At 39.0% G+C, this 23,945-nt stretch overlaps 1 protein-coding gene across 3 annotated transcripts in view; it reads left to right on the plus strand.

Annotated features, from left to right (window-relative positions):
• Positions 1-23,945, plus strand: part of ap3d1 (adaptor related protein complex 3 subunit delta 1) — a 33,517-nt gene that overhangs the window by 1,384 nt on the left and 8,188 nt on the right. For all 3 annotated transcript variants that reach the window (XM_053237966.1, XM_053237967.1, XM_026916547.3), the window contains exons 2-23: positions 7,153-7,248; positions 7,411-7,491; positions 8,197-8,277; positions 9,212-9,319; positions 9,543-9,672; positions 10,107-10,246; positions 10,362-10,435; positions 11,217-11,266; positions 11,363-11,412; positions 11,852-11,900; positions 13,432-13,577; positions 14,016-14,164; positions 15,199-15,429; positions 15,559-15,790; positions 18,192-18,337; positions 18,621-18,762; positions 19,887-19,958; positions 20,066-20,141; positions 20,654-20,850; positions 20,951-21,024; positions 22,465-22,627; positions 23,301-23,447. In XM_053237966.1, coding sequence (XP_053093941.1) covers positions 7,153-7,248; positions 7,411-7,491; positions 8,197-8,277; positions 9,212-9,319; positions 9,543-9,672; positions 10,107-10,246; positions 10,362-10,435; positions 11,217-11,266; positions 11,363-11,412; positions 11,852-11,900; positions 13,432-13,577; positions 14,016-14,164; positions 15,199-15,429; positions 15,559-15,790; positions 18,192-18,337; positions 18,621-18,762; positions 19,887-19,958; positions 20,066-20,141; positions 20,654-20,850; positions 20,951-21,024; positions 22,465-22,627; positions 23,301-23,447 — 2,634 coding nt within the window. The remainder of the gene's footprint in view (positions 1-7,152; positions 7,249-7,410; positions 7,492-8,196; positions 8,278-9,211; positions 9,320-9,542; positions 9,673-10,106; positions 10,247-10,361; positions 10,436-11,216; positions 11,267-11,362; positions 11,413-11,851; positions 11,901-13,431; positions 13,578-14,015; positions 14,165-15,198; positions 15,430-15,558; positions 15,791-18,191; positions 18,338-18,620; positions 18,763-19,886; positions 19,959-20,065; positions 20,142-20,653; positions 20,851-20,950; positions 21,025-22,464; positions 22,628-23,300; positions 23,448-23,945) is intronic.

A 23,945-nucleotide genomic window follows, 5' to 3' on the forward strand; every position in this document is an offset into this window, starting at 1 on the left:
TCATTTGCATATCAAAACGTGCTACACAAGGAAGGAGGATTTTCTGAAAATACAGAATGGGGTAAAGCAGAGTTTTATTTCTTACAGAAAGAAGTCATCTTTGGTCACGGCGCCACAAACTATTTCTGTATTTACAGACTCAGAAAGCAGTGGTAGTCCGCAGTGGGGAAATAGACACAAAGGACATGGATACAGGAGGAATGACTTGCTTTTATTATTTGTAAATATAGCCATGAAGAGCAAAGAAGTCAAGTGGGTTTATTTTCATTCCTCTATGTAACGTGTATACACTGGAATTAAATGTTTCTTTGGGACCATGGTACTTCACACTACAATACAGTAGCACGGTACACAGAACGACATAAAGCGCAGATACGTGACATCCTGAGACGAGTGCAAAATATGCAATACATTGACAAGACAGTAAATGCTTTCCACACAGGACATCAGAAAAGAAATGTATGGAAGGATGATGAATCATGATGTTCACATGACCCAATGACTTTTCACACCATTTTCGTACAAGGCAATATTTTCATATTTTCACTCGTTTCTTTTTATATATAGCAATACACACACATCGGTTAATGCTGTTGTAGGCTGCGTCTCTGTTTATTAGTATTGGAATAGACAACAAACGTAAGCGCTGGTAATACTGCCCCTTTCACACTTTCAATCTGTTCCAGTAACAGTCAGGTCCAGCAGTTCATACATGGCAAGAAAATCTGTAAAAGTGATGTCTATATTCGTAATTTATAATACAGGTGGACTGAAGCATCCTCATTACTACTAACAATCCATCCAGTTACTACTAACTAATTGCTTTAACTGAGATAAGTTTAAATTTCCAGCCTTATTATTTGCTGTGAAGTCTCAGGACAAATACGTCACTGAATCATTCAGCAGTGTTGTAAGTTTTGTTCACAATCAGTTGTAACTGATACATTGCTAGATCTTGCTAATTTTATATAAGTATATTCCCTGCAAATGCCTGTACACAAATGCAGCTTAACATGATATCAGAACATTTCAAAATTTCATTACAGGTACAACCTCTCAGTGATACAATACGATTTTTATCTGTTTATTACTTTGAGAGCTCAGTAGTGCCTTGTTGACAGTGATGCAGTCCTTAGACATCTTCTATGTTTGTGTAACAGCAGTGCATCTGGCTTTGGGTGTTCGGTGTGTAATGTAGGCCAGGTTGTCCTGTAATTTTATCAGCCTGCTCAGCTGCATGTGTATCAGCTCTGCCCCATTTGTCCCCAGTGCATGTTCAACTATAGTCTCATTACCAGTGCTGAATGCCTGAGGCGGACTCACAGGACATGACGTGATCACGAAACTCTCATTCTTTAGCGCTGCAGGCAGTCACAGAAAAACGTCATTTAGGTGGTTAACTATCCATCTTCATTTGCATAATGTTGCAATATTAATGCAATAAAGCACTAAATCTTTTTATTCCAGCAGCCGAGCAATGCTGTGAGTGTTTACTCCTGAGCTCCTGCTCATTGTTCAGTGACAGTTATGCTAAGCATTGCTTATTATGATCATCGCTCAGTGCCTCTATCCATGACAGAAGGCTAAACAGTAATCTGGTTTCTCGTTTATCAGTATTGATGTATGTCTAGGCCTTGTGCTGCATGATTTAGCAAAAAGTCTCAATCCCAATACACAATATTTAACATGATATTTAATATGGCTCGCAATGTGGCAGCAAAAACAGTACATTGGGAAAAAAAAAACCTAGATATTTAACATATGTGGAAAAAACAATAAAAAGGAGAAAAAGGAAACAGTATAATAATAGATATTGCCAACCAAACAAGTTAATTGTTACTGTAGCACCAGAGTTGGTTATGAAAGTGCTGTGGATGTCAATGAAAAGCCTCTGAAACTATAACTATATCAAAACGCTGTATTTTGTCTGGCTCTAGCTAGGTGTGTATCGTTTTGCAGCTACTCAGATGAGTCCAGATCATTATGCTTTTACGTGTTTGAATACATCAGGTTTATATCAGAATCTGCCATAGGCTAATTTAGCCAATTCTGTTACGTCCACAGCATTGTTTATTTACTCATCTATGTGCCTATATCCAATAAACCAACATCCATTACAGGCCAGTTAGTGCTGATATCCAGATATCCATGTCGATCTCACTCATTCTCAAACGTCTCATTCTGGGAAGCTTGTTTGTTGGTGTGGAGTGGCATGAAGCTGTGATCCACATGCAGATAATTGTGAGCTCTGTTTGCATGTTTTTAAAAAAGTATACTGCTCTCTGCTCATCACTTTGGTGTTACAGATAATTAATGTAGCGTTAATTTCTGAGGATCTGTACATCCATCGTGTTGAATCTTTCATAGACGTATGGGTAGTTAAAAGTATTCGCACCATAGCGCTGTTGAAATCTCGATTCCGATTGGTCAGAAGGTGTTTAAATAAAAAAAATTAAAAAAAAACACGGCTCTGACAGTAGTGCCGACTGCAAGGCACATTGCAGGTTTATATTTTTGGGCTTGTTCAAATAGATTATTGTTTGTATAGTAATGCGATGAGCTTGTATGGTGGGCGGCCGTTAAACTGTAGTCTAAAAAGAAACCATATTATCTTCGCGATGGTGAAATGTTCTGTAAGGAGAAAGACTGTCTATATCTATGAATGGTATTTTGTAAGGACATTATAAACTGGGAACTAACTCATTTACGAACGTTCCACAACATTAAATGTAACTATAAACAGATAAAAATAACATGCCCTTCTTTTAAAGAATAAATATTGCAGTAATTGAGTTATTGCTGTGGTATAAGAAGAAACATTTTGTATACACATGTGGTTATTGGAAAATAAAAAAAGATGTTAACAGTAATTCCACTAATTAACACCACTGTTGATTATTTTCCACTAAGTATTTTCCACCAAGTATTTTATTCCATACATATAACACGGATTTAATTCAGCTCAGTTTCACTGTGGAGTCCTGAAGTCTTGTGCACACAGCACAATCCCACTTTAAACAGCAGTTTTTTTTTTTTTTTTTTTTTTTAAACATTCGGCAGCATCAAGTAAAGTGAGTCATTATTCTGCCTTCAGGCTGCTAAATGCAAACATCAGCAGCTCATTTAATCCTCATTCATTTAGTCTGATTATGAAGCATAAGGAAGCATGGACACTCTTACTCATGCCTACGTTAGTTCTATTCATTAATATAACCAATTCATAAGGGCAAGCACAGGTAACCCTGAATTGCAGTGCTTGGTGATCATGTAAGCCCAACCTAAATAGCTGATTTAATGTTGATTTAGTGTTCTGTAAATAACATGAAATAGCTTCAGCCGGAAGAATGAGACGTTTAGTGTGGCTCTGTGTGTGCAGCAACACTGTGGGTTCTATGAGTAAGGAGCTGTTCATGCACTGTATGATCAAAAGTTTGTGGACACCTGATCATCACACTCTATGCACTTTTTAAACATCCCATTCAAGATTTAGTCCCCTTTTACTGTTATAATAACCTCCACGCTTCTGGGAAGGCTTTCCACTAGATTTTGGAGCGTGGCTGTGGGGATTTGCCCATTCAGTCACAAGAGCATTAGTGATGTGGTCGAGGAGGCCTGGTGCACAGTCGGCATTGCAGTTCATCCCACAGGGGTTCAGTGGGGTTGAGGTCAGGGCTTTGTGCAGGCCACTCCTTGGCAAACCATGTCTCCATGGACCTTGATTTGTGCACCCTGGAACAGGTTTTGGCCCCCTGGTGGTTCCAGTGAAGGAAAACTGTAATGCTACAGCATACAGATTGTGTGCTTCCAAGTTTGTGTCAACAGTTTGGGGAAGAACCACATACAGATGTTATGATCAGGTGTCCACAATCTTTTGGCCATATAGTGTACATGTTCATAAACATCATTTCCAAGTTCAGACATCCATTGTGGACTGTTAAACTTTTTTTCTATTAAGAAACCTTTTTTTTTTTAAAAAAAAATAAATGTAGACTGGGCGATATTGCAAAAAAAAAAAAAAAACTTTATGAATGATCTTTATTAAGATTTTGATTTTTTTTTCTTGTTCTTACATAATGCAATTGAAAAATTATGCAATTTATTTATGGAGGTTTTTTTGTTTATTAGAATAGACTTTGGAAAAATAGTAACCGCACCATCTATAGCAAATAGTGCAAACAATGGTTCTTTTAAATAAAGAATATTTAAAGAAATGATTTTTTAAAAAAATTTATTTGCACTATTTGCTATAGAACACTTAGTGAACCCTTCTTGGATACTTGGGTAATCAACTCCGAGTTCCTTCCCCATTTACAGAGTGACGTCAAATCAACATGGCTGCACACAGCATCAGAAATAAACAAAGTAAAACTTCTTACCTTTAAATGTGTTGTACTGTATGTACAAGTATTAGATTAATCAACATACAGATATATTTGTTTGTTAAATCTAAAACACTGACTGTACAGTTCACTGTTTGAGAAAGAAAATATACATCACTCATCATATCTTGGCGTTTTTTTAAATCTAAGTGCGCAGTGTTTGGGAGTAGCACAGGCTGTAGGAGGTGTTTATCAGGTTAAGAAGGCTGTGTTTTTCCTTTGTATTTGGTTTAAACTTTTAAATAGCATTCATGGATGTTTTAATAACAAATTTAAATATGCATATATATATATATATATATATATATATATATATATATATATATATAAACATGTACAGTCTCGATTAGAACATTTTGAAAATCGTGTAAAAACATTAATTCGAATGAACCGAATTAATTGTGAAAATCATCCAGCACTATTTAAATGTAGTCTGTTTTACATGTCAAGGCCTTTGAGTGTAGTGTCTCTTTTCGCTCTGTTTCATCCGGAGACATTTGGAGTCAGATGTCATGAAAGGCTCCACCTGTGTAACCTGTACCAGCTCACCTAGATACAGTGTCTGTTACCCGGCCAACCGTGGACAGAACTCTGAAATATTCATCCCCTCCTGAATTATGCTTGTGTGTGGTTTGTGTTTCTGTTTGTTCAGCTTTTGCCTGGCCAAGCTCTTTCTGTTTGTTTTCCCGATAGTACTGTCTGTGCACAGGAGAAGTCAGATTTTCTAGCCAGCGTGTTACTTTTTCACGCTGCATTAGGTGTGGAATGCAAGGTGTGTGATGTGTTCTGAAAATCTCACCAGTTTGTGACGTTTGTTCTGTGAGTGAAAGAGAGGTTCAGCTCGTTCACTTGAGAGTCTCTTACAGTGCTCAGGTTATGCTTCTGAAAAGGCATTTGAGTCCCCCCTCCCCGGTTAGGAGACTGAAGACTGCACAGCTATTCACATAGAAAGCACACCTTTTGTATAACACTATAATAAGGACGCAGCCGGGACGCTGGAGAGAAGCAGCTGTGGACCCTTGGCCTTTCTTCAAATTCCTGTGCAGCTGGGAACACATGCACCACTGCAGTTTCTCTCATAATGCCTCATTCCATCCCCTCATTCTGTCTGTATGCTGTCTCATGACTTAAGACACATGACCCTCACTTCATACAGAGTGTGTGTGTGTGTGAGAGAGAGAGAGAGAGGGAGAGACAGAGAGGGGGGGAGAAAGAAGGGGGGAGAGGGAGACAGATGACATTAACAGAGGGAGAGGAGGAGAAAGATGGATAAAGGAAAAGAAAGAGAGACTGACAGACCCAGAAAGAGACTGAGAGACAATCAGAGAGAGAGAGGCAAAAAGAGAATGACCAAGAGAGGGAGGGAGAGGAAGAGAGAGAGGGTTTTGTTCCAGGTCTTCATCTAAGTGCTGACCGAAGGTTTTTTCAGTTTGTTTGTTACTGCTGCTGGTTTAAAATCTTGTCCTTGACGTATCACAAGATCACATTGTGTATTGGCCAAATGGCTTAAATGCACACTTCACATAACAGTTTCTCTCTGTTAGCCCAGTCCTACATTTCTACTGAAGACTTGCACATTTACGGCTAAACCTTAACTTTGGAGCAAGTAGCACAACTAAAAAATTGCATAACTGACATGATTATTATTATTATTAGCACTCATACAATGTACAATTTGTTATTTTAAATGTATGACCAAATAAGTATAATGAGTAAGAGTTTGAGCTAGGTTTGCAAAATGTGCAAAAACGAACAGCTGTTGATTAATCATTGACAAACACAAGGCAGCATGTAAGGTGTGTCACACAGATGTACCCCTCAAATGTACACTATATGGCCAAAAGTTTGTGCACACCTGATCATCACACACTATGCACTTTTTGAACATCTCATTCCAGATTTAGTCCCGTTTTGCTATTATAATAACCTGCACTCTTCTGGGAAGGCTTTCCACTAGATTTTGGAGCGTGGCTGTGGGGATTTGCCCATTCAGCCGTAAGAGCATTAGCGATGTGGACGCGGAGGCCTGGTGCACAGTCGGCATTACAGTTCATCCCACAGGTGTTCAGTTGTCATGCTGGAACAGGTTTGGGCCTCTTAATTCCAATGAAGAGAAATTGTAAAGCTACAGCATACAAAGCTATACAATTGTGTATTTCCAAGTTTGTGGCAACAGTTTTGGGAAGACCCAAATATAGGTGTGATGGTCAGGTGTCCACAAACTTTTGGCCATATAGTGTATATTTATGAGGATTGACTTTTTAAAGCAGAGTGAAATATTTTTTTAAGATCTACCACAGAAGAACAGCTTCAACTTAACATATGGGTTAGCAGTATGCAAATCCTGATCCAATACTGATATCCTCTTATTAAGCAAACCGACTGTTATGGGAACCGTCACACAGTTGATAGCAGCATGCTTTAAGACAGTTTGTGTCCTGTGTTCACAAGCAAGATCAGTACCTGATCTGATATCAGTCCAGCATTTCAGGCCAATATCTATCTAGTACTCATACCTTGTATCTGATCCAAGTTACACCAATCACAGTTTTCAAAGACATTTCTGCGATGCACGATATGCATCACTATCCATATGCTAAATGTCCAGCAGACCAGTAGTGCTGCATAAAAACAGTTTGATGATTCTTTATTTAATGTCTACAAAAATAACTAATTTTTATGTTTTTTTTTTTTTTTTTTTTTTTTTTAATATAAAAAAAAATAAAAAAATAAAAATGTTAACACTGGAAATGTTAACACTGTCTTTCCACAGGCCAAATACATCTCCACATGCATCGATGAGATCAAGCAGGAACTCAAACAGGACAACATTGCCGTCAAAGCCAATGCAGTGTGCAAGCTCACCTACGTAAGTCCACCAGTCTGTCCTTTGCATGCCTGCTAGACTTCTGTTGTACAGAGGTGATGACATCAGCTTATGTGCAGATTTTGCATTTTCGAATAACACTTTTGTGAATCTTTGGGAATAAGCAGTTTGCTTCACTACGTCTTCTGTTGTGTGTGTTTACAGTTGCAGATGCTTGGATATGATGTCAGCTGGGCTGCATTCAACATTGTTGAGGTGATGAGCTCTTCTAAATTCACCTACAAGGTAAGAAGAAAGAAAAAATTTATCCTTCTTCACAGTCTTGAAACTTTTTTATGATATAGGGACAGACAAACCAGAAAGAAAACCCTACATGTTAGAAATGTTTGCCCTTGTTGCCCTTCATGGTGATGTGACGCACTTGAGTGCTGTACTATAGAGCAAAATACACAACCTGAATCCGACCGCCTGCTGCACTACACACCTTAGCTGAGGCTCGATCTGGATCGTGGTAGAATGATTTTACCAGGTGGATTAATTAGTGCATATGGATGTCAGATGATCTTTTCAGAATCAGGAACACACAGCTATGTGAATACACTAATGAAACCGAGCAAAATGAAGTGCAGCACAACACGCAGTCACAGAAAACGAAGCCGCTAGTCAGAGTCAGATATCTTCTGCGTGTGATGTAGGACAGGGCACCACATCTCTTAGCTGAAAAGTTGCCTAATGACTTGTTGACTTTTTATCGCAGGCACAAACACTACTTTAGAGACTTTGTTAGAAGAGGATAATAATGTATACTCCTTTGTTTCCCTTTGTCTGTATCAATACATTTAAATAGCAAATTAGCTTGTTATTGTTAGCTACTACTTTGCACACTGGGGTTTTTGCTTGCCTAGTGGGCTTGCTAATATGATTCTTTTTTTACATTTGTCCTTTTGTGTTTTTTTTTTTTTTTTAATTGCTGTCTTCTCTCATTCTCAGCGAATTGGTTACCTGGCTGCCTCACAGTGCTTTCATGAAGGCACTGATGTCATCATGCTGACAACCAATCAGATTCGCAAGGTAAGCTGTATAGTCTTTTCACTCATTTTTTTTTTCTCATGCCTACACACTGCACAGTTGAGTTCTACCGAATCTCAGCGATGTGCTCTCACAGTGAAGGACAATCAGCTTGTGGTCTTATTATCTGGGAAGCAGCAGGATTCCTCTTTTGAGCTAAGTAATGTACTAGGCAAGTGCACCTTCAAGCTCACACAATCAGCCACTTGGCTGCTCCAAGCATGCTGACAAGAATTCTTAGCGATGCTGCAAATGTCACTCATATGATAATGTAATAGGAAGCACTTAACACTTTTTTGCTGACAAGGTGCTGGTGCTCGTTCAGGGAACTAGTGAACCATTTTAAGAACCAGCTCATAATTTTAGCAGCTTGAAAGCTGAACCATTATGTCGTCAGATGTGAGGAATTATTAATGCAGAGTGTACAAATGAGATAAACTATTATTTAATCAGGTGTAAGAAATTATTATAGAAAAGTGTAAATACAACAACTGTGGAAGATTTTACAAGTTTTTACTGTACTATCCAGTCGAATGTTTTGTTGTCAGACAATAGTAATGAGCAAGACAACAGAGATTATTGCTTTTAGCTGTTTATTCTCAAAGTTTATGATTTAGGTTCACAATATATAATTTAGATTTTTTAAACATAATCTTCACCGCAGCTGCACTGTTATGTTAATGCTAGTTTTTAAAAAAAAAAAAAAAACTTGAATCGCTGGAGTAGTTGTCATTATAATGAAATGATGTTATCTCCAAGCCGCTGTCGTCAAGATTCTTAGTCAAGTGCTGTATCTTTTGCTGTGGAAAAGTGTGGAACAGATCTGGGACCAACAGCAGGACCTTGGAAAAGGGTTAATTGGGAATCTTCTCTTGGCAGAGTCATGCTCTAACTTTACATTTGTGTGTTACTGTGTTTTTTCCTTTCCTCACTCCAGGATCTCAGCAGTCCAAATCAGTATGACACTGGCGTGGCTCTGACTGGCCTCTCCTGCTTCGTGACCCCTGACCTGGCCCGTGACCTAGCCAACGACATTATGACTTTGGTGCGGCTTTTCATGTATATTATAAATATTATAAGAATATTTATGTACCAAAGTAGCATTAAAAAATACTGTTCATCACTATGAAATGTAAGGTAGAAGTTTTGAATACACTGCTCTACTTTTTAACGCATTCATGGTGATTTCATAGGAAATTCGGGTTTTGTACATTTCCTCTGACCCCTTCTTAATTCTCTCTCTCTCTCTCTGTCTCTCTCCATTTCAGATGTCCCACACTAAGCCATACATTAGGAAGAAGGCTGTGCTTATAATGTATAAAGTGTTCCTGAAGTACCCCGAGTCCCTGCGCCCTGCCTTCCCCCGTCTCAAAGAGAAACTGGAGGACCCTGACCCAGGTACAGTTTCTTTTAGTGCCTTATTCATTCAGTCGCTACTAAAAAACTACCACACCTTTGTATTAAAGCATGAGGAAGTGTGTGGGTGCATGCTTGCGCAACACAAATACACAATGCAAAAAAAGTAGGTTTTTATTTCAGTCAAATTTTATTTCAACCTAATCTTTATCTACTGCATCTGTAACACATGTGATTACTGTTTAAGAGAACATATTTCAGCTTTTTTTTCTGTACTGAGAAACAAAAGCTTGAAATTCACTTATAATGGAAGCCTAATGATAGATAAGATAGTTAACAATAGTTAACTCAAACAATAAACATTATATGAACAAATGACTATATAAGGCTAATTTAAAACTATTTATACCCGAACTTTTATACATCTTTCCAACATGTGAATGCAGTAAAATAAATTGTGCTTTTCCTTGTACCAGGTGTGCAGTCAGCAGCAGTTAATGTCATCTGTGAGTTGGCCAGAAGAAACCCCAAGAACTACTTGTCCTTGGCCCCTCTTTTCTTTAAGCTGATGACCTCCTCCACCAACAACTGGGTCCTCATCAAGATCATCAAACTGGTATGTGGAGGACACCTGCTGTCTATATATGCATTTTTATGTTTGCGTGTGTGTCTGTCTAGAGATACATGACATGAATATGCATATATGAATTTTATTTTATTTATTTTTAAAGTTTGGTGCCCTCACCCCTCTGGAGCCTCGTCTAGGGAAGAAGCTGATTGAGCCCTTAACTAACCTCATCCACAGGTAAGATTAGTAGTATATGACTATAATTACAGGTGAATGATGCACATCACAGTAAACATATTTCAGTATGTACACTGCTAGTCAAAGGTTTTGAGCACATGGAGTTTCATGTTTAATTACTGTTTACCCACTGTTGACAGTTAAAGAAGGGATGTTTCATTTAAAGGAATTCTGTTTTTTTTTTGTTTTTTTTTTATTTAAAGGGCTTATTAATTGTCAAATCTCAGATTCTAATGGGGCTCTAAAACAGTGCTTTATTAAAGGCAAGTGTAGTTGTTTGGTGAACCAGTCATTGTGAGCCTAGATTTATGTTGCACATTAGACAGTGTTTGTATCAACAGTAAGACAAATGTATGTTAAGTGCCTGAATAGAGTGATCCTGATTGTGACTGGAAAACATCAAACATTTCTCAGTTCACTTGTACCTTTTTCTTTCTTTCATTTTTTTCCCCACTTGAACTCATTTCTTGAAGTTTAGCCAAAAGTGCTACTACAGGGTGTTCAAAATTTTTTGACTGAAATGACGAATCATTCCATTAAAGTTCCCAAACTTGTGGGTTTCTTCTTCCATATTTACCAAAAGCTGTTAGTGAACCATCAGCCATTTTTAAGGCAGAATGGCAGTTGTTTTTGTGGTTTTCCTGAACCAAGTTAAAACACTATTCAAAAATTTCTTTAAACTTTTACCCTGGTACACCACTGATCACTGACTGTAACTACTCTGTTTATAGTTAGACAAAATATCACTGATTTTCTTTGTCTTTCTTCACTTCTCTTTCAGTACCTCGGCCATGTCACTGCTGTATGAGTGTGTAAACACAGTGATAGCAGGTTGGTACTTGCTCCATACTGTGGAATTAATTGGAATATAATGAACATCTAATATCAATTTATTTACAGAATTAATGCTCTGTTTCTCCTATGCAGTGTTGATTTCTCTGTCCTCTGGGATGCCCAACCACAGTGCTAGCATTCAGGTGGGTCTCAGTTCTTAGGGGGTGTCTTGGCTGGAATGTTGTTCTGTTTTTTATTAAGTTAATAATAGTCTTGCCTTTTCAGTCTTGTCAGATAAGATATCATACTCTTTAGACACTTATTGCTAAGTATTGTAAATGTAATTGTTCTCAATCGGCTGAATCGGCTTTATTGAGCAAACTTGAGCATATCTGCGACCTCAGTTTGGCTATTTGCGCAGTTATATTCATTAGGAAATGATGAGCAAAATTAATTCTAGACCAATATCCCGAGAAGGTTTATAACCGTGATACGATTTCAGTAGATAGGTCATGAGTATTAAAGAATTCAAATTAAAGAGAGCAGCTGAGAGTAAGAAATCTGTTGTGGAAATGACTTTAATATGATAGTAATAACTCTCACTTTCTGATCTTATCTCTTATTTGTTCATTGCATCCACAGCTCTGTGTGCAGAAACTGCGAATCCTGATCGAAGACTCGGACCAGAACTGTGAGCCTTCTGTCAATGCCTGCAGTGTGTCATTTTCTCATTGTCTGTGTGTTTGTGTTAGCCCCTCAAGCCCCTACACATGGAGGACCTGGAGACCTCCATCCTGGATAACTCGAAGCTGTCTTTGTGCTTTAGTTCCGACTCTGCAAAAGAAGGAACAGATAGTTCCAAAATTTATAAATGACCTGTGGTGAAAAATGGACACTTCACATTCTCTAGTTTGGATGATTTAGGTTAATCGATGGTGTATACGGCATCTCTTATAAACCAGCATCTCTCAGTTCAGAGCTTAGCACTGGAATAGCACCTCAGAAGGGTTCGAGTTATCAGGCTCCCACTGAGTGCAGTGAGTAGAGTAGCTATACAATACCTGGACTGAGAAGTTTTGTATATCAGCAATCTCTGACAACAGACAATAAGGATTCTATTTGCAAGAAAGTAAGAAAAAAAGGTCTCTCTTTTTTTTTTTTTTTTTTTTTTTTTTTGCATTTAGATATGCCTCCTAGATTACAGATTACTCGTTAGTTGTCTACCATGTAAATTAGGATATTTGTGTTTTGCAGCTAAATGCACTTTTATGTACTTTTTGTGCAACTCTCTTACCGTCCCCCTCAGAGGCTCTAATCATTTCACTTGACTATTTCGCTAATTGAACATGACCTAAGGAGAGAATGGGTCAGATGCTTTGGTGTTCTTGTTGGATATGTGGAAGCTAGTTATAGAAGGCTAGTAATTAGGCTAAAAGTCTTGCTATAGAAACTGCTTCATTTCTCAGCATAACTGACCAAATCGAGGGTGAATTGTTGAGTTGTTGTACTTTGTAGCCTTCCGAGCATGTAGGGTTTGGCACGCTTGCCAAAACAAGTCTAGATTGTTAATAATAATGCAGATGTGATCTTGGGAATAAGCTGTTTAGTAAAGTACAGGGTTCAGCCTCTATAGTGCATCAGTAGGGTGAGTATGCAAGTGTGGTGACAAAAGTTATTTTTGCATGCATTTTCTCTATGTGACCATTTTAAACCATATTCCAGGGTCACATCGTGTACACATTGCTGAGACTACTCACTGGTGTTCAGTCGATAAAGGAATCCAACTGCATGAAGCCTTGACCTGCATGATGACTCAGCATTAGCCAGTGGTCAAACATTTATAGCACCACTGTGCTCACAAAATCATACAAAACCTCAAGTCCTCGTATGTCTGTGCTGTGTGTGTATATGTTGTCCTGTGTGTCTTTTCATCTTCTTATGTGTTTGTGTGTCTTTATTTGGGTTTAAATGTGGTAGTGTACCTAGTAATATAGACTTTTTATAGCTTCAGTACTTTTTTTTTTTTTGCCAAATTTGACAACTTCTAGTTATATAGTGTGTACAAATTTACTGAAATATTTGCATCTTTTTACTGCAGAAAGACAGTGACTAATTTAATATAGAGATAAACATGTAGGAGAGCAGGTTCTAGGTGGATAAGTGTAAAGCTAGTCTCTTGCAAGAACTCTCTTATTCCTTGCTGAGTGTGCTTTCGGTTGCAGTGAAGTACCTGGGTCTGCTGGCTATGTCCAAGATCCTTAAGACGCACCCGAAGTCCGTGCAGTCACACAAGGACCTGATCCTGCAGTGTCTGGATGACAAGGACGAGTCCATCCGACTGAGGGCACTGGATCTTCTCTATGGCATGGTATGACAGCCTGTTCAGGCCTCTTTATTTGTGTTTCTCACTGGTCTTAATGTCTGTGGTGTCAAACTTAGGCAGGTTATCAGATAAAATGTACCATTTGACTCTTTAGCCAGCTAAAGCTCAAGTTTATGTATTTTGACACTTTCTGACTATGTTAGATGTCTAACATAGCCAGAAAGTGTCGAAATACATAAACTTGAGGTTTTACACAAGTTAGACCCTGACTACTATGCATATGAATAGTATAAAGTACATGTTGTCGGGAGGTACAAACGGCCTCCATGATGATTTGGGAAATCCATGGAAAACACACTTCTTTGGCAAAACACTGTCCTTTACAACTAGCTGGTCTGTTCGTAAAAAAAGTCTGAAGAGCAGAAATGACCATTTGCTATTTCTGTGTTCTACTCAATGCAGTACAATGTCACATGTTTGTAGGTCTCTAAGAAGAACCTGATGGAGATTGTAAAGAAGCTGATGCTGCATGTAGATAAGGCTGAAGGCACCACGTATAGGGATGAGCTGCTAACCAAGATAATTGACATTTGCAGCCAGAGCAACTACCAGTACATCACTAACTTTGAGTGGTAAGGACACAGCGCACACACAACAGAGTCCTGGAGGTTGATCAGATGATACCCTGTTCACCTCATTTTTCACTGTGAAAAGACACTTTTCCATCAGACTGAGACATACAGCTTGTGATTTTGTTATTTGCTGTATTCTATCTACTATATTTCATATGGTTGCATCATTTGGTGACATAATTTGAAAAAAAAAAAAAAAAGTATGTGGGTTGAGACGTAGGCTTGTTCTGCCTTACTGTATAGCACAGCAATCTTCAGGAATGTCTGATACACTCAAGTCTCCATCACTGAACAGTTGATAACTTCAGTTTGATACAAGAAACTTAAACTAAAACTCTAATGATGCTGATACTCAAGTTCCTTTCGACACAACACTGCTTGACTCTACAGTGTACAGTTATAGAAGAGAACAGTTTTAGAATCGCACTATTCAGTGACACCCAGAAGTCTGGTTCAGCTCGAGGTTTTTTCCTCGTTGCCTCAGGGAGTTTTTCCTTTCCACTGTCACCTCTGGCTTGCTCATTAGGGATAAATTTAAATTAAAGTTTTATATCCAGATTTCTATAAAGCTGCTTTGTGACAATTTCCATTGTTAAAAGTGCTACACAAATAAAAATTGAATTGATAGCATTCCCACTGAGTACAGTGGACAACTTGGAATGTTCTGATTCACATCTCTTTACATGAAACTAAATACCCGTTAAAAAAATAACGATCTTTTTAGGGGTTGCTCCTGCTGATTACTTTTAACGCTAGCATCATAAGAATATGATGTCACCAGCCCACAGGCTTCTCCCTAATACTCTAATGGGTACAGTTATGTTATGTGAAACACACACAGTGTGTGCAGTGTGAGCTAATGCTCGTCCAGGGTACAGATAATTTTGGATTCATAGTAATAGCTGTGTCATACTGCACTTTCCACTGGAAAACTGGCGTTGTGTTCCTTTCAGGCTGCAGATAGTTAATCTGAGACATTTATCTAGGCTGTAACTTAACTGGCTCATTTGTTTTCTGCTTGTGTATGTTCTCAGGTATATTAGCATTCTGGTGGAGCTAACACGGCTTGAGGGCACCCGGCATGGTCATCTCATTGCCTCTCAGATGCTGGATGTGGCCATCCGTGTGAAGGCCATCCGAGCATTTGCTGTGGCTCAGATGGCCATGCTGTTGGATAACGCACACCTGCTGACAGGCAACATGCAACGCAATGGCATCTGCGAGGTCCTCTATGCTGCCGCATGGATCTGCGGGGAATTCTCTGAGTATGTCAAATTGTGAATTGGTTTGAGAATAGTGGTTAAGATTTAAAATATTTGAGAGCTGCAGCTATTATAGTTACAGTTTATACTTGGTACATAATTAGGTACTATTATTGTGTGTAATTTCCTTAGGCATCTGGAAGACCCCATGCAGACACTGGAGGCCATGTTGCGGCCCAAAGTGGCAACTTTGCCAGGCCACATCCAGGCTGTATATGTGCAGAATGCTGCGAAGCTATTTGCAACATTGCTGCAGAAACATGAGGGGACAGAAGACAGCCAGGTTGCCCAGGAGGCTAGCCAACTGCTCATAGAGAGACTGCCTCTGTTCGTCCAGAGTGCTAACCTGGAAGTGCAGGAGAGGGTGAGGCCTGAACTGATATGTGTATTGATTTTTTTAAAAAATTTTTTTATTTATTTATTTTTTCCCCGCTACACAGGCAGAAAGCTGGAGTGTTACTTCTTTTACTCTGGTGTGACTGGCAATATACTACTAAACTGTTATTTTTTAATTTTTTACCAAAAAAAAACAGAATGATGAAAAACAGGTGCAGTTCAGTTGCTGTTTTTTTGTGGGTCTTTCTGCCTTCACTTTTGTCTTCAGTAAGTGAAAAGCATGCTTGGGTTGAGATCAAGTGACTGACTCAGCCATTTAATAACATTCCATTTCTTTGCCTCACGAAGCTCTTGGGTTGCTTTTGTGGTATGTTTTGGGTCGTTATCCTTCTGGACTATGAAGCACCATCCTATCGCTTTTGCAGCATTTGACTGAATCTGATCAGAAATCATAGCTCTATAAGCTTTAAGAACAGAATTCATCCTGCTGCTTCTATCAGCAGTCACATCATCAATAAACACCAGTGACCCAGTTCCACTGGCAGCCATACATGCCCATGCCATAACACTTCGTCCACCATGTCTGACAGATGATGTGGTATGCTTTGGATGATGAGCCCTTCCTCTTCTTCTCTTCCTATAATCCTAGTACAAGTTAATCTTTGTTTCAAAAGTATGTTGTTCCAGAACTGGGCAGGCTTTTATAGATCTTTTCTAGCAAAGTCTAATCTGGTCTTTCTGTTCTTGAGTGTTACCGGTGGTTTGCATCTTGAGGTAAACTGTCTGTATTTACATTCATGAAGGGTCTCTTGATTGTAGACTTTGACAATGATACGCCTACCTTCTCCAGAGTGTTCTTGACTTGGGTAGATGTTGTGAAGGGGTTTTTCTTCACCAAGGAAAGAATTCTGCAGTCATCCACATCCAGGCCTTTTGGTGTTGCTGAGCTCGCCATTTCATTTCTTCTGCATTTGGCCACTCCTAAAGTTTCTGCTATCTCTCTGATAGGTCCATTTAGTTTTTTCAGCCTAATGATGACCTTTTATCTCCTTATTCCATTTGTCATGAAATAATGAGGAAACAGGCCACACCTGGCCATGAAGCTGCTTATCAGTCAGGTGTGTACTTTTGAGCCTGTGAAAGTGGAAGTACTATGTAAAAGAAAAAAAAATGGCTGTAATTCCTAAACCATTAATGCAGTATTTTTTTTTTTAAATCAAACCCCTTAGATTAAAGCTGAAAGTCTGCACTTCAATTACATCTTGATTGCTTCATTTCAAATCCATTGTGGTGGTGAACAGAGGCAAAATTGTGAAAATTTTCGCTGTCCTAATAAATATGGATGTGTGTGTGTGTGTGTGTGTGTGTGTATCCCCCCGATCACCCATAATATTAAAACCACCTGCCTACTATTGTGTAGGTCCCCCAGGTGCTGCCAAGACCTCTGAAGGTGTGCTGTGGTATCTGCCACCAAGACATTGGCAGCAGATCCTTTATGTCCTGTAAATTGCAAGGTCCATGGGCCTCCATGGATGGGATGGGACTTGTTGGCAGGGCGCATTATCCTGCTGAAAGAGGCCACTGCCATTAGGGAATAATGTTTCCATGAAAAGGTGTACTTGGTCTGCAGCAATGTTTAGGTAGGTGGTATATGTCATAGTAACATCCACATGAATGCCAGGACCCAAGGATTCCCAGCAGAACATTGCCCAGAGCATCACACTTCCTCTGCTGGCTTTCCTTCTTCGCATTGTTCATCCTGGTGCCATCTCTTCCCCAGGTAAGCGACGCACCCCCACCTGCCCCTGCCTGTCCACATGATGTAAAAGAAAATGTGATTCATGAGACCAGTCCTCCTTCTTCCTTTGCTCCATGGTCCAGTTCTGATGCTCATGTGCCCATTGTAGGTGCTTTCAGCAGTGGACAGGGGTCAGCATGGGCACTCTGACAGGTCTACGGCTAATCAGCCCAATACGCAGCAAGCTGCAATGCACGGTGTGTTCCAACACCTTTCTATCTTAGCCAGCATTAACTTTATCAAATATGTGCTACAGTAGCTCTTCTGTGGGGGCAGACTAGACGGACTAGCCTTCACGTCCCACGTGCATCAGTAAGCCTTGGGCGCCCATGACCCTGTCGCTGGTTCACCGGTTGTCCTACTTTGGACCACTTTTGGTAGGTACTAACCACTGCATACTGGGAACACCCTCAGATCCTTATGCTTGCCCATTTTTCCTGCATCCAACACTTCAACCTCGAGAACTGACTTGCTGCCTGTTATAACCCACCCCTTGACAGGGGCCATTGTAACAAAATAATCAATGTTATTCAAGTCATCCATCACTGGTTTTAATGTTATGGTTGATTAGTGTATATCCTTATTCACTCTTGGAAAAAATCCATCATTTGATTTCTTGGTCTTGTTTCAGGCATCCTGTATTCTACAGCTGGTGAAATATATTCAGAAGCTGCAGCAGAAGGATGTGGAAGTAGCTGAGGAGGTATCTGCACTATTTGCAGGAGAACTTAACCCTGTGGCTCCTAAAGCTCAGAAGAAAGTGCCTGTGCCTGAAGGGTGAGTCTCCTAATGAGGTGCTACACATACACTGACTGTCCACCCCAATTCTGTAATAAAATATATATTTGTTAATTTGTTTGGGAGAATTAAACATCATGGAGGTACTAATTCAATAGTCGTCATGGACAGAGAGAAGTTATTGCCTTCTTTAGTAATGTGACTGATACATAAACAAACCCATGTTTGAGTTCTTCCCTTTATCCACCTATAATGAATTTACTTACCCAAAGGCTGCTGAAATGCCATGCACTAATTTACCCTGTGGTGTTTGGTTTTGCAGACTGGACCTGGATGCCTGGATCAATGAACCTCCATCTGAGAGCGAGTCTGAGGATGAGAAGCCCAAGACTTTGTTTGCTAAAGAGGAGACCAAGCACTCTCGACCTCGCCACACTGAAGTGGACGAGAAAGAGCTGGCAAGGGTGTGTATACCTGCACTCTAGAGTAATTAGCCATAAGACCTCCTTATAAAGCTGAACAGTATATCTCAGACATTTCATTTATTTCTAGTTGTTTTGATAGTTTTTGTGAAATGAATTCAGATCAGTCTTTAACCATGACCAAGTTTATGGATTTCAAAACAAGTTGTGTGTGTGTGTGTGTGTGTGTGTATCTCCATCTGCCAACAGAAGCTTTATAGAGCTGTGTATTCTGGTTATTTTCACAGCTTAAGTACTTGACAGAAAAAATTAGCTTGCCCATTTATTCCCAGCAGCTGTTATGACTCTATAAATCCTGTTGTGTTTGCGCCCTTGACAAAACGGTAGCAAGTCTTTGGCTGTTCTGCATAACAAAGCCGGTGTTCTCTCTCTGATGTCTTCATTTTCACTTTGCATGTGTTTAAATGTGAGGTGATGTAGCGCTGTACTAGTGGAATTAAAAACTTATTGAAGCATTAAACTGGAACATTCTGAGTCTAATAAAATCTTAAGCTAATATTTAAACCTAGAAATCTGAAAGCAGCTTCACACACCAAGCTAATAAATGTTTTATGAACATATACAGTGCATATAATGCATACTTAAAATAATCAAACAGGTCCTATGTATAAGGCCAGCCCCCACCCTTTTGGTACAATAAGCTAGTAATAAGACATTGATTTTTATTTAAAGACAGAAAGGCTCAGGATAAGAGGTAATAGATTTTAACGTCATGGTTTTGTTAAAGTTTTACATAAAATTATCTGGAGTTGCTCTTTAGTATATTCTGTGAAGTCTGGACTGACATTCTCAGGTGAATGTACTATAATGACAATGTGTAGCAGTGTTTCAGTAATATGCCATTTTTGTTCTGTAGCCCTGTTTAATTCCCGGTATACTAACATGTCTGCTATTAACACAAGGAATGTACTTGATGAGTTAAATGAAATCCACAGCAGAAAGTTGTGAGGTATCCTGAACTGAAATTGCAAACCACAGCTTTGGCACAAAAACTCAACTCTTACTCATAACTATGAACTCATTATTCCAACCGCTACAATTATCTGTACTTTGATTTTACTGAGTTTTTGTGGTAATCCTCCTTCTGCCTCTTTCAACCCAAACAGAGAAGGGAAGCCAGGAAGCAGGAACAAGCCAACAACCCCTTCTACATTAAATCCTCTCCATCCACTCAGAAGGTACAGCAGGTTAAAGAAACAGAAAGAATGTAATGTAAAATATGATAAAGTGCCTTCAGGTTTTAGTGCTTGTAAAAAAAAAAAAAAATGTTTGTATGTTCATGCAGGTGTATCAGGACGCGCCAGGTGTAGAGCACATTCCAGTGGTACAGATTGACCTCAGTGTGCCACTCAAGGTCCCAGGTAAGCCTACGTGTGAATATACACAAAAAGGCTATAAAAATATGCATTTTTAAATGTTTAATTTAATGTGTATCTTGGATAATAACATGAGACTACCAATTTTTCCTATTCAAACATGATTATTTGTATTTTTCTGAAATATTTATTGCAGTTTCCATATCACTCAGCTGAAAGTCAATGAATATCACTACTAAATATTCCTTTCCTTTGTAAAGTATATATTTTGTGTTCATAAGTAGTACATTGATTTTTGTTTTAGTTTCATGTGTGTATTTATTTTTATTTTATTTGTAGTTTTGACCCTTTTCTGTGAGTGAGTGAGTCACTTCCTGGAAAGGCTGTACTGTTGCACTTCAATGCTTTCAATCATCAGATTGTCAGTTTTGTGGTTGTCCTTGTCATCTTTGGCTTTATTGTTTATACTGTTGTTTTGAAAGCAACATTTTAGGCAAGTTAAAGTATTGTATTGTCACTTATTATTTTCCACTGACATACTCTCTTCTCTCTCTCAGGGATGCCCATGTCTGACCAGTACCTGAAGCTGGAGGAGGAGCGTCGGCAGAAGGAGAAGGCCGAGAAGAAGAAGAAAGAGAAAAAGAAGAAGAAAGAGAAGCGTGGGAAGGGGAAGAGAGATGACTCGGGACCTGAGAGTGAGGAAGATATCACACCTGCTCACCAGGTGGACATCGTCACTGAGGAGATGCCAGAGGTAATGCAGCCAGGATACTTCGCTGAGACTGTTGTGTTGTGATTCAAAAGGGTAGAATTTGAATGGTTGAATTTTAATATTTGTTCTGATCTTTTTGCAGAATGCCTTACCAAGTGATGATGATGACAAAGACCCCAATGATCCACATAAAGCTCTGGACATCGATTTAGACAAGTATGTGCTGTCTGTCTTGCATGTGGTTCAACTAGATAGCCCTTAGCCAGCCCACTTTCACGCACACTTCATGGCAAAACCTGGCATGTAATCTCCATCATTACACTCTTTTGGTTACACTGACCTTTCATTTTCTTCCTTTAAACCATTTGTTAGTGCACCTATTGATATCAAGTCTCAGTCATGCATTCGAGGGGACCAGTAAAGACGGCCCTTAGCCAGTCCACTTTCACACACACACTTTGATCTGCCTCTTTTGTTTCTGTCTCCTGTGCACACACATCTGTCTCCCTGCCAGTCTGCTTTCTGGTGCTAACTGCAGGTGAGTGCTAGGTCCATAAGCCAGTCTGATGGGCTACCCAATTTCCAATTCCTGGATCTTTCCTTCTTTTCTAAACTATTTGTTGTAGGTATTTGGCAGTAGTAGTTGACCCGGAGATGTCTCTGTGTTGCTGATGGGAAAGCACTCATTCAGTTTGATAATCTGTGCTGGGAAATTAGTTGCTGTGATTTCATGGGGAGATTTTCATCAATCCAAATATGTTGATGTAATTTGAACACATGTTGGTGTATGTAAGGAGCGGAATATTAAAGGCTGTGTTAGCATAGCAAAGAGAAGCTTTTGTGGCCCTTGTCAGTGTAGCTAAAGTTAGTTTGGCATATTAGCTGAGTTTTCAGGGGACTTGCTTATATTTCAGCAAGTCTAAAATATTGTCTATTTGTACAGTACATATTAAAAAGAAAGTTTTCCTTTCTTTGTGGCTTGCGGAGGACTTTGCGTTTTCCTGGTAACACGACAAGCTGCATTTTATTAAATTCAAGAAAGAGAAGAAAGACGCTATTGAGGGAATGACTGTTTCTGCTCCAATATAAGTGATAAAAAGAACTCACTTGTTTGCAGACGTTCCACAACATTAAAGGTAACTATAATGAATAAAAAATATGACTTGCATTTCTTTAATTAATCAACATTTAATCATTGGCAAATTGCTTTGGTGTAGAAGGAATAAAACACTTCAGGATATTCTCTTGTAGGAAAATAATCACACCATCCCACTGTTGATTATTTTTCTCTGACAGCATGCCCCCATTGTATTTTATTCCTTATTATATTGCTGCATGTAAATAGAGATGATCTGCAATTCCCTACTCCATTAAAGTCCCCATTCCAGTTATTTCTCATGCCTGCAATTTGAAATTGTTCTAAAGTAACACACACAGTTTGTCCCAGCACAATATTCATGCTAAATGACTGCTTAGTTATGATTGCTCAACACCCTTGCCTATTTGTGTTCTTCGTTGAGGCTGACTCCTTCGATTTTTTTGGCTTAGTACTGAGGTGTAGAATACTGCTCCCTGCTGCACTTGGCCTAGAAAGTCTCATACATGGGCACTCAGAATGTGGATCACTGAGAACAGCGTGTGTGTGTGTCCCTCTAGGCCCCTGGCAGACAGTGAGAAGCTGCCGGTGAGGACACACCGCCCTGAGGTTGTTAAGAGCCCTGGGGCAGATGAAGACGGAGAGGGTTTCCATCAGGAGCCTAAGAAGAGGAGCAGCAAGGAGAAGAAAGAGAAGAAGAAGGACAAGGATAAGGACAGGAAGGTATGTTTGGCTGAATTGTACTGAGAGAAAGCAGAAGGCCATGGCTATGTAGAAAAGGCTTCTGAGTTAATACTGATATTTTATACACAGCACTGTTGATTTTGTTTTTTATTTTTAATTCTGATTGGTCAGAAGGTGTTTTATTTTTTATAAAAGCAGCTCTGACAGTACTGCCAGCTGTAAGTCAAATTGGATATCAGATACATAAACAGATTTTCAAAACATGTTTAATTGTTATGATGATATTTTCCTGTGGGTCCCCAGTGTAAAGACACATTATAACGCTGCTCCTTTAAGTGTTCCATCACAGGAAGGTCTTAAGGATGGAAGGCTTTGCAGTTTCTTTGTAACACAACAAACTTTCTTTTTTTTAAAAAAAATATCTTATTAACTTCATGAGAGAAAGGAAGAGAGACTGCTGCTGCTATAATGTTAAGTAGCAACAGGAACTAATTTGTTTCACAAATTTCCCATCATCAACTCCAATTTGATAAAAAGGATGATGTCATTCTTTAATAAATAAAATGTAATTGCTGACAAATTTCTGTGTTACAAGAACAATAAGATATGATTTTTTCTTATAACAGTATGTCTCCAAGTGTTTTGTTCCTAACGTATTCACAGTTAATGAGGATATCCCTAAGCCTGTTGGGCCTATGTTTGTTTGTTGCAGAAGAGCAAAGAGGAAGAGAAGAAGAAAAAGAAGAAGAAACACAAAAATGATGTGGAGGAAGAACCAGTGGAGCCTCACTCAGAAAATCCAGTGCAGTTAGAAGAGACCAGTGTGGTGGCGGCCCCACCTACCTCCACATCTGCCGAGGTGTGACTTTACAGCAGTTCAGGATTCTGTTGTGTTTAAGTTTAGAGAAGAAGTGTTCGATGGAAAAAGGCCATCACATCACATCGCAGAGTTTAGAGTTTAACCCGTTTTACAATAATCACGTCATAAGAATGTGTAATACGTCAGCTACCAAGAGCTAATGCCATTTTGGACAATTATAACAGAAATTAGTTACTTGTGTTCCACCAATAGTGGGATAAGAGGCCACAGCCAGTAATAAGTTAGGAACATTTTTCATGTGTATGAATGTTTTTTTAATAAATAGTTCTTAAGAACGGTTAAGAAATAATTGTATGTTAACGTAAAGATATGTTATATGGAATCACCATTATAAATGGCTTTCTGTTTTTCTTTTAAGAGTTTAAGTTGTGTAGTATTTCAGGTGCCTGAGTACTAAGTGCCAAAATCAATCGATCCCTTCATGCATTTTAACCTTTCTGAGATTATTTAAAGTTAAGAACATTTTTAATCAGTATC

This window comes from Pangasianodon hypophthalmus, chromosome 11 (genome assembly GCF_027358585.1).
Source record: "Pangasianodon hypophthalmus isolate fPanHyp1 chromosome 11, fPanHyp1.pri, whole genome shotgun sequence".
NCBI classification, from domain to species: domain Eukaryota; kingdom Metazoa; phylum Chordata; class Actinopteri; order Siluriformes; family Pangasiidae; genus Pangasianodon; species Pangasianodon hypophthalmus.